Source organism: Salmo trutta, chromosome 10 (genome assembly GCF_901001165.1).
Source record: "Salmo trutta chromosome 10, fSalTru1.1, whole genome shotgun sequence".
NCBI classification, from domain to species: Eukaryota; Metazoa; Chordata; class Actinopteri; order Salmoniformes; family Salmonidae; genus Salmo; species Salmo trutta.
This window is the reverse complement of record NC_042966.1, coordinates 9,316,947-9,328,705: the sequence shown is the minus strand read 5'-3', so window position 1 is coordinate 9,328,705 and position 11,759 is coordinate 9,316,947. Positions and strand designations below refer to the sequence as shown.

Genomic DNA, 11,759 nt, shown 5'->3' with positions numbered 1-11,759 from the left:
CAATATCTCAGAACATTATTGTACAATACCATAACCAAGGGCTTTGAGTGGTATATAGATCTGATTTTACGGATATTTAATTTGACTGTATTGTAAACAGACATATATTTTTTGGTGATTCATTATCTTTCACCCCTCAGAAAATATTGAGCAAATAAAACCAGCTGACAGTGTCACAGTTCAGTGCATGTCACGGTTCAATAAAAAAAAGGTGAAATATTGCACAGTAAAACTACAATCAATCAGAAATCTTGAAAAACATTTTCCAAGATAATACATATTAAAATGAACAATGAATTATCAATAACGGACCATCTCAAATCTAAAACTCTGCTCTGAAATCCCGTATTCCATCTCACTACAGTAAAGTGTACTTAAGAGGTGTGAGAGTTGTTAGCTACCAAATCCAACCGACTTATCACACAAAAGCTAAGTGGAATCCTGCCAGGCCGATTAGGCTGTATAGCTCAAGACTAAACACATACAGAAGGACTTTGGCTTATGCGGAGAGACGAAAATGTAGATTGGAGAAGACAGACTGGGATCAGGGGTGTAGAGTGAAGGGGTGGAGGTCAACTTTCATCCAAAGAGTGTCGGGCTAAATTGTGTGTAAAAAAAAAACCCCGCTAAGGAGTAGAATAATCCGCCTGCTGGACCCTTACTCCCATGTGGGTGTTCGCGTTTATATTTTACAGACAATGTCCCTTTAAAAGCGCGGCGCGTCTGGAAAGCCCATTAGATGTGCATATAACATTTCCCCTGTGATGAATAGTTGATGAGGCAGAGTTGGTGGGGTTGGTCACAGGGTACCCACATGTGGCCGCCAGGGCTCCTCCTCTGCAGGGTCGCGTTACACTCCCATAAACTTGCCACTCTTTCCCACCTCTGCGTTTTAAAAAGGGAGGAGGGACCACTTGTCAGGAATATCTTAGAACTGTGAAAACAGCCAGCCCGGTCAGGAGAGTGTGTGTCTGCGCGTGTGTGTGAGTGAGTGTGTGTGTGCGGACGCAGGGGTTAGCCTAACACTTCTCTAGCAGCGCAGCCAGTCAGATCACTTGTCCACTTGCCGGGTCAGGTTGTGTGCGTGTGAGTGTGTGTGAGGCGCTGCTCTCTACAACGTTACACATGCAAGACGGAGAGAGAGCGAGACCAACTTAACCAGAGGAAGGTGTCCATCCTTACACATTGGACTGAGGAGAGTCAACAAGCCACGGTCAGTGACAGAAAGACAGACAGACAGAGAGAGTAACTTCTTCCAGAGTTGGATGTGCCGGAGAGATGATGTGCTTCTAAAATAAAAAAGCTGAAGTGGATTATTACCCCATATTGACAGAACCAGAGAACACTCTGAAGGGACTTTCAGCTCTCAGCAAGGACTTCACTCCAGAAGTGTGTGAGGCTGACTAAGTGTGTGTGTGTGAGGGAGTGTTTATTGTGTTTATCGCCATGGATCAGACAACCAGCAGCTGCATGCGGAGCGCCCACCCCGGCAGCCCCATCTGGGGGTGCGTGAGGAACCCTCACCCCGGAGCGGGGCTCCAGTCGCCCTACCAGCAGGCCCCCTTCTCCCTGCACCAGAAGCCTGAGTACCTTGCCTATACAGACTTCTCCACCTCCTGCCTGGTGCCCGCGTCCCACACCGCCTACCCCCGCGACGACAGACTTTACCAAGAGCCCCATGCAGGCTTCCAGAGGGCCGACTGGCAGTTTCCCCCCTGTGAGACGCGGGGCCGGGGGCAGGAGGCCTGTCGGGTGATGCCCGTGGCCGTGGTTGGTGGAGGAGTTGTGGGGGGCGTAGGGGGGGAGATGGACAGCACAGGTGGGGAGAGGCTGCCAGGGGCAGTGCCCAGGTGTCTGAAGGGGGAGTACTCGCCACAGAGCATGGCATCGGCCGACACAGAGAAGAAGAGCTCCAAGAGGAAGAGGGACGTAATAGGTGAGTCAATGAGACGTCATGACGGGATCAGTTGGGGTGTGCTGCTGGTAAATACCATGACTGAAAAGACGTGGGAAAAGACATGGGTGACCACTTCAGCAGGCCGACATAGCGTGCAAATTCAAGTCAAATGCCATGCAGAGACAGAAAGTAAAACATGATTCCCAGAGCTGACATTCATTTTGACCAACCCCTTTTCCTCATGAATACACTAGATAGATGTGTTACTCTGCAGGGAAACTCTCACCAGACTACTTTACCAGTGTACCACGATACAGTATCACATTCACTAATGCCCCATGTCATCGCTGGCGATGGGACAGAATCTCTGTATCTGTTTCCTCACCAAAAGGCAGTCAACCTAGAGCCTCAACAGATAGGTATGCTAAAGGTGACGACACTTGGTGCTCAAGACACACTCCGAGTGGACCAGTTGCATCCTCTCATTGTTCGAGGGCTCTTAAAACGTTGAAATGACTAATGCAACATCTCCTGTAACTCTCTGTTGCATCCGCGTACCCTTTGTTTCATTGAGTCGCGAAGGCTTTCAGGATCACTGCGGGTATAAATCAAATGAGATGATTGTCAGCAAAATAAGCTTGGCGTATCTCATATTCCTATGATATATAGTATCACGGTCCATAATAGCAGATATATCATTAGATGTCTTTATAAATACTACTATTAAAAGTATTAGAAGCTCCACGAACTATTTCATTTAATATCAACACCAACAGGCAACTGTTAATTACTTGCAATTCCCCATTAATTATTGATGTAAACTTGTTACCGTAAACAAGGATATAACAACAAAACACCAACGGATATTTGTTAAGTTTGGCTAGTAGAGAAAGACACTTAAGGAACTATGTTTAAATATCCTGGTGATATTATACCGGTCGCCACAGTACTATTTCTGATGCAACACAAACGCAACTGAAAGAGTTCACTGGGAAAAAAATATGAATTTATGATTCAGTTCAGGACCATATTCAAATGCTCAGTTAAGAGTTTAGTCTTCTAACTTTAAAAAAAAGTTGTTATTGTTCACTAATCTATTCCTCTTATCTTATTTCATTCAGTGACAGGAAATCAAACCAAATTTCTAGTGCAGAAACTGATATCCATGAAGTGCTAATTCCTAAAAGTCACACACTTTTTAATGACCGGCCATTTTAGTTAATGGCACTGGGAACTGTTTATATTTAATTTCTAGCTATAGATATGTTATTGAAATATATTCCCAATTTCATGCTAGCTGAAAGAGAGGAAAAGTGAACGTCACTTTTTTCAGCACATCTGCTATAGGCATTCCCTTCAGCTTTCAGCCATGCTATGGAAACCAAACGTTTGAACCTCTCTCGAATAGGGGACATTGTTTTGAAGATAAATAAATGTATTACCTTCTCGATCAGTATTCGCGTGGCTACTGGCTATATTAGGATGGCCAAAGCTAAAATGCAATACTCACTTTAGAAAAATCACTTTGGGCTTGGAGACATTATTCTATAAACGTGTCTAATGTTAGATCTCCTTCACAGGGCAGCAGACACAGGCCTTAGGCACTTAAATGGAGAAATATAGATTTTTTTCCCCCCCTTTTCTTGTGTTACCTTAGTGTAACTCCCTCACTCCAGTGAAAACAGGCCAGACCACGTCTGGTAAAATCACTTGCCTGCAACCCCACTTTTACATTCTTATCCATTGATATTTTCCTGTCATTAAGCTGTAACAGTATCTCCCACTGAACACATGCAACATGATTGACCACTACCCAGTATTTGATAGATGACCATTCAAACCTGAATTGAATACTTTGACCTAGTATTGGGAAAATACCCGTATTAACCTTTTACTGCAGTGGGCTAAATCAGTGTCATACAGAGTAATTCTTGGTAGTCTTCAATCTACTTTGAAACAAAAGTACACACCTCACACACATGGTTTAAAAAAAGCAGACACCTGTACCATGTCAGATATAGAGTTGAAATGTATTTAATTTTGAGTTTGCATCCCAATAATACACTTTATGTACTTCACAGAAGACTGAAATATAGCAAAATCAGATTTTCGTCATTTCATTTTTAAATTTTTATTACTGATGAAATTTGAAAAAATATGAATAATATTCCACCCATGAGGCAACTAGGTAATTTAATTTAAATGTAAAAATGTAAATGTAATTTGACTGCAGGAAAGGGATCTATGGCATTGACACAATGCTACAGTATATAATAGCCTGGTCTCATAGACTAGACGTAACATAGTAAATGTAAATCCATGACACTCAAATGAGTATGATATGTCACGTTTGGTATGGTTACATAAGACATGAGGTTACTTAGGCAAAAAAAAGAAAAGGAGGGTGTTCGAATCTCATCATGGTCAACTTTAGCATTTTTAGCTCATTCGCAACATTGCAACTACTTTTTACTTTTTAGCTACTTTGCACCTACTGTACATAGCATGTTAGACAACCCTTCCCCTAATGCTAACTCTAACCTTTACCCTTTTAGCTAACCCTTCCCCTAACCTTAACCCTTTAACCTAACACTCCTAACTTTAACCCTAAACCTAACCCCTAGCCTAGCTAACGTTAGCCAGCTAGCTAACATTAGCATTAGTCACCTAGCCACCTAGCTAACATTAGCAACAACAAATTGGAAATTGTAACATGTCATACGGTTTGCAAATTTGTAACATATTGTACGAATTGCAATCCGTAACATATTGTACGAATTACAATTCGTAACATATCCTACAAATTGTAATGCATAGCATATCATAATAAATGGAGTGTCTTGGATTTACATACAGAATAATACAAAATGCTCTGAGGCCAGGTTGTATACAAGCATATAGCTAGCTCTAAGACATGGTGATGGATTCACCTTCATTCATACTTTCAACCGTTTCAAAAGGTTCAACCTCTACTGATGTGCAGATTATTACATGTTTTGGCTGAAGGAATGTCAGGTCTATCTACAGGTTTTAATACGTTTTATAAGCCATCGTGTAAGAACTAGTTTAGACAAGCTCTGTTTCATCTAAATCAAGTAAGGTAAGGTATAATGTGTCTGTATTTATCCAACTCCACTACAATAGTCCTTCAATTTGAATAGTGGACACTTAAATGCTTTTAATACTATACTTATCATAGCCAACCATTTAACTTTATTGAACCTTGTTGTGCTAATACTGAAACATATATGAGACTGTTATGTAACTAATGGTATTTAGAACATGTTTATAGTGCTGCTAAATATATGAAAATTGCAGGGTGATTTTAATCCATTAGCCTGACCAACATCATTGTTAACTTATCAACTTTATAATAATAAAGTCTCTAAACACTTTCAGTAAGAACTTTAGTATACATATTACCACTCCGATATAAAACAAATTTCAACACCATTTTTACTGTGAAGAAAAACATCTTGGAGATGTACACATGTGTTTATTATGTTCATAAACCTTGGCACACACTTTAATACACTAACTAGTCACGTCATTAGTTAAATAGTCATTTTCATTTCTGTTTGAGTCTGAAAACCCACTTGTTTACAATGGGCTTAATTCAGTGTTAATTAAGACAAATTACTTTTGCACCATCTCCCAGAAATGCCAAATGATGTTTGTTTTACGGAGTCCCGCTGGGTCCAGGAGTTTCTCCCCTCCAGTTTACGGGCTCTGGCTGTGCAGGATATTTATTGGGGCCTGTTTAGTGAAGGCCAGTGTGTGTGCCCATTAAATCTGTCCTGCCAGGTGTTCAGCAAGCTAAACCTGCTCTCTACTCAGTTCCTCCTCACCAGGCCAGAGTAGAGCAGCATACGTAGAACACGTTTCCCTTATCTGGGTTTTAATTATGATAATACGGCGTTCTCAACATGAGGCATTATAGACCACATGTTGGTAGGTTGGTCTCTCTGAATGGGAGTCTTGGCTGCGGGAAGATGTTTTGGGTTGGGGGTATGCATGGCTATGCACACGCAAGGCAAAGACGCATGCAGACACACATGCGAGCACACACTGAAGGACACGGGCACATGTGCACACACACACACACACACACACACACACACACACACACACACACACACACACACACACACACACACACACACACACACACACACACACACACACACACACACACACACACAGTGAGTCTGATGAAGGACACGGGCACATGTGCACACACGCACGCACGCACGCATGCGCACACACCCACCCACCCACCCACGCACACCCACACACACACACACACACACACACACACACACACACACACACACACACACACACACACACACACACACACACACACACACACACACACACAGAGTCTGGATCTGCCCAGTCACATCTGGACCAGGCACTGCAGTTCTTTTCACAGTCTGGCTCCACGCTCTGGCAAGTCCAAAGCAGAACTTCTCACTTTGACAAATTAGAACCATTTTCTCGAGATTACATCAGCAGCTAGTGTCGCTACCTATGCAGAATTGTTACCTAAAATCATTCCATTTAATATAAAGTTGAGATTTCTAACAAGGAATTATTAAATGGCTTTCATGTACAGTATTTTATATCCTAATATACTGTACATTTTACAATAGCCTTCATATTCCCTGTCGTACAAATTTGTCATACTCTCATTATAGGTTAATAAAGTTTGTAAGTCAATAAACACAATGCACACATATATGAATACCATAGTAATTACAGCACATGATTTCATAATTACTCTTTCCTATGCTCTGCTACACGGGTGAGAAGGCTTCCTATTTTCCAGAGGCTGGCGAGGCTGACAGCTTGTGTGTGAGTTACTGTGCCATGGCCCTCAGCCTCCTCTCCTCTGGCCCATGAGGGGAAGTCTTCCCATCTTCCCAGAGATGCACACGCTTGAGCCGGACAAATCCCCACCTTTGTTCTTTTGTTAGAGGGTTTAACGATGTTCCGCTGCATTCCTCTCTAACTCAAGCCCTCTGCCTCCTGGTTAGGCGGCCCCTTTTGCAGGGCAAAGGAGCGTTGACTTGACTGCCGCACTGGTGGTTAGATAGTGTAACTCAGTGAGTGGGACTTCAGGTCAGTGTGGTCAGGGAGGTCTCACGTAGGGTGGTGGTCCGGTCGCTCTCTGAGTGTACGACTAGAGCCTCGAAAGACTTGTTGGTTGACCTCTTCTTTGCGAAACGGCCTAATACCAGACATACAAACCACTCAACTTGTGTCCAAATTCAGTTCTAAACCAATATACACGCCAAGACATTGTAGACCCAAGTGGTACTCCTTCAACGCATAAATGCAGGTACAGATGTAGGATGTTAATTTGATCACTCTTCTGTTGATGAGAACTTTCCTGCAAAGCAGGAAATGCAAACTTGTAGTGTATTTGAGTTTAAAAAAGACTTCTAAAGTTTTAATTTGCACCTTGAAATTTCAGACTTGATTTGCCCTAAAAGAAAATATATCAACCTCTTAAAAAATTTCCATTAATTATAATCCACATAATAATTCACATTTCCTGTTGCTGCAGGATTATTTTCCTGCTGTAGCAAACTGGCGTGCACGGAATTTTACAGAATTATTTCTCAACACTACTGCATATCATAGCATAGGCTAATCATGCAGTGCTATTGAAATAACAATTCTCTCCTCTTCTGATGTCCTCCAGATATTCAGGACTCCAACTTCAAGGTGGACTCTAACTGCAAAGCGAGGAAAGAGCGTACAGCATTCACCAAAGAGCAGCTCCGGGAACTGGAGGCAGAGTTCACCCACCATAACTACCTGACCAGACTGCGTCGCTACGAGATCGCCGTCAACCTGGACCTCACAGAGAGACAGGTAATGAAGATCATGAAACTTGAGTTAAAAAATACTTTTAAGTACTACTTAAGTAGTTTATTGTGGTATCTGCACTTTACTTTACAATTTATACTTTATACTTCACTACATTCCTGAAGAAAATAATGGACTTTTTACTCCATACATTTTCCCTGACACCCAAAAGTACTCGTTACATTTTGAATGCTTAGCAAGGCCGGAAAATGGTCAAATTCACACACTTATCAAGAGAACATCCCTGGTCATCCCTACTGCCTCTGATCTGGCAGAATCACTAAACACACATGCTCCGCTTGTAAATTATGTCTGAGTGTTGGAGTGTGTCCCTGGCTATGTATACATAAAATATATATATATATATAATAATAATAATAATAATAATGGTGCCATCTGGTTTGTTTAATTTAAGGATTTTTAAATTATTTATACTTTTACTTTTTCTTTTGATACTTAGGTATATTTTTGCAATTACATTTACTTTTGATACTAAAACCAAATACTTTTAGACTTTTGCTCATGTGGTATTTTACTGGGCGACTTTCACTTTTACTTGAGTCCTTTTCTATTAAGGTATCTTTACTTTTACTCAAGTATGACAATTGGGTACTTTTTCTACCACTGGCATAAAACACACAACACCTACACCAGAATGTTTCTACACAACCACAGTATTTAGTGATTTATCAGCATTCATTTTCCCGAGGAATAGAAAGAAGAGGTCTATGAAAAGCGCATGTTTTCAGCTGATTGCCTGACAAATAAGAGAAGAGCCTGTTGATTGGATGAGAATATGTGATTTAAAGGGTAATATTATTAACCACAAATTGTTTTAAAAAAACGGACACATATTTAACAATGCTCTTGATATAGAGAGCTGGAACATAGTTGATTCTCTGCAGCCTACAACTACTGTCTCAGTTCGCTTCTTGTTAATAGCGCTCATCCTAATAGGTGACCAACCAGAGCAGGGGATGTTTGAAGCCTTCTTTTGTGATTGGGCAGCAGATCTTAGAACCTGGCGAGACAAGGCAAACATTTGTAAGGACTTGGCAGTCTCCTCTGTTCCTCTCTCCATTTTCAGCCCGTCCCCACTCCCCACTCCTCCTAACGAGCCCATAGTTTCTCAGTGACCGCACATAGCCTGCTCTTAGATGAATTTCCCAGGCCTCTGGTGCTCAAGGCCAGCTAGGTTCCAGCCCTACACTCCGGGCTCTGAGTCCCATTGCAACTTAGGCTCAACTTTTTGGTGATTTTTTTTCCCGACACATCCTACACATCTTGGCAGACTGACGTTCCTTCAGTCACGAGTGGCAGACAGTATCAGACGAGGGGATAGTCTTAATAAAAATAGTGTGGGAACGGATTAGTCTGTCCCAGTGTTGCCGTGGGGAATGCTGAGAGGGATGCGCGGAGGTCAGGCACTGCCCTCCCCTGAGCATGTGGGTCCAGTCGACACAGGATAGCGACTGACTGGGTCCGAGGAAATTATGTCGTAAGTCATGTCAGTGATATTGTAGAATGATCCAGAGAGCTCATTAGCTACTGCAACCTACATATTGATGCTGTCTGATGAAAACCTCTTATCTACAAAACAGAAACCCTTCAGGAAATGGAAAAAAAGTGGCATATTTTCCCACTAATGAACATACAATTATGAAACTTCAGAAGCTATTTTGAACACTATTGGTCCTAGAGTCATGAAATGTACAGAGTACAGAGTTACTGCTTTCAACAAATCTAAACAAAAAATTGAGTTACAAGGTTTTCATCAGACATTGATGATATGATACTGACTTAACTGTAATCCAAACCTAAATTCATACTTTACAATGAGACTGCACGCTCTTCACAAGCACCAAAAAAAACACCCACCTGACTGATGTACTGACCTGGTGAGGAAAGTTGTGGGATTATGCTTATTTATAATAAACATTATCATATGAACATATGGAAAATGATTGAAACAATCTCACTCAGTATCCCAAACATCCATATATATATCACTATGTAGAAAATGTAGTGACACTTCCTGTTTATGCCCTGCAGGTGAAAGTGTGGTTCCAGAACAGAAGGATGAAGTGGAAGAGAGTGAAAGGAGGACAGCCTGCTTCCCCTAATGACCTGGAGACAGATGACATAGACTCTGCTGCCTCACCCAGCTCAGAGTGAACACATAGAGAGGAGAGGAGGCCCTCAAACGCCAAATGGACATCCATAGAGAACACAAGACATCGTATAATATCCCTGGAGAGTCAGCTGTTGGAACAAAGCATTTCTTCTAGAGACTTTGTATGCAGTCTGAACCCCAGTGTGTTTCCGATTGTAAATACTATAGTGCTCTGTCTGCCAATGTTCAAAGTATTTTTTAAACTTCTCTGTCAAATGAGGACAATATTAGATCTAACTTCAAAGGGGTTGTAACATTTTCTGTATTCCCTACGATCTAACTCCTGGAGCATTGACTGAGCTGGAGTATTGGAATAAACAAACGAAGGAATGGATCCATCTTAGCTAGTTGCAGAGTTTATCTCCCTTCCCAAGTGAGCGCTTGCTGCTCAGTGATGACATGTCAGGTCTACGATTTGATTTTGTTTGAGGACATCGCCTCAGTTCTCACGTCGTAACCGTGGCCCTCGACGCTTCACTACAGCCACCTGCAGACACTCAAAGCGTTTCAGCGTTGCCAAGCCTTAAGTGCCCCAAAATCTGATTGTATTCAAAGTTGTGTTGTCAGGTTTTTTGTAGAATACACTTTTTTTTTTTTCTTCTTTTTTTTTTTACATTTGAATGATATTGATAAAACACAGATGTTGCCATTTGAAATCTGCAAAAATTAATAAATCATAAAAAAGAAAGAAAAATACTTTAATCATTTCTTCCAAACCAGCCACATGTGAGTTATGAAGTGACAGTGCATGGAGCTTCTTGGCCCGACTATAGGGCATAGCCAATGCTTTGGCATTGACAGGTTACTTAGTCCATTTTCTATGACAACTGTCTGCAGACGTCTGTCTCTACCGTAACTGTCTTTTCTTTCTTTTCCTGTCTGTGTGTCTGAGAGTGTCTGTGTGCCTGAGAGTGTGTGTGTGAGAGTGTGTGTGTGTGAGAGAGAGAGCTGCACTTGCAATAACATCTGTAAATCTGTGTACGCAAACCAATAAACTTTGATTTGATTTGAGAGAGATGGACAGAGCGAGACACAGCGAGAAAGAGAGAGAGAGAGAAATACAAAACCCTCTCATATAGAACCACACTCTTAGAAAAGAGCGGCTGCCCCTAAAAAGCAACTTCTTGTTTTGATAATGGCTTAAGTGGCATCGATATAAGTCAGAAACATGTATTCTAGTGTCAAAATTTACTACAAAGTGAAAATAGGATAATTTTGGTCATAAAGTCAGTCTCGTCCAAAATGGAGATTTGCGAGATGATAGGAAAAATTGTATGTCGCAGAAAGAAGGGTATCGTAAGTGTTTTCCTTGGGTTGGGTTTATTTCAATCCTGCCCACAGCTGGCAGCACCCAAGTAATCATCAATTTGGAGCGTAGTTGCACACGACCTGATCGTAATGCCCATGGACAATTTGGTTTGACATTTGATATTCCTATGGGGCTAATTAGGGACCATCAGTAAATTACACAATGTACATGGGACAATATTTGAAAAGGTCAATAGCTCCCAATGTCAATGACATAAAAACCTCAAACCAACTATAAATTGTAGAAATTCATATACAAATATTGGAAACAACTAAATTATGTGCAACATGAAAATATTGTCCCATTTACATTGTGTAACTTATTGACGGCCCCTAACTATCCCCAGAGATAAGCTATCCAAAGTCAAACCAACTTTTCCACTGTCACACACCAGTTGGCTGAAGCTAATTGGCGAAATTATATGGCTAACTCTTCCCACCTGCTAACACACACAAGACACACCCACATCAAACCAAACTCCAAAACCAACTCACGTTTGAATT

The 11,759-nt window shown here is 41.4% G+C and overlaps 1 protein-coding gene across 1 annotated transcript; it reads left to right on the top strand.

Annotated features, from left to right (window-relative positions):
• The first annotated feature begins 948 nt into the window (after positions 1 to 948).
• LOC115201059 (homeobox protein MOX-1-like) lies at positions 949 to 10,641 on the top strand. Its single transcript, XM_029764292.1, has 3 exons — positions 949 to 1,936; positions 7,608 to 7,780; positions 9,827 to 10,641. Exons 1-3 carry the CDS (start codon positions 1,447 to 1,449, stop codon positions 9,947 to 9,949), a joined length of 786 nt encoding a protein of 261 aa, XP_029620152.1. The 5' UTR covers positions 949 to 1,446; the 3' UTR covers positions 9,950 to 10,641.
• Positions 10,642 to 11,759: the final 1,118 nt, after the last annotated feature.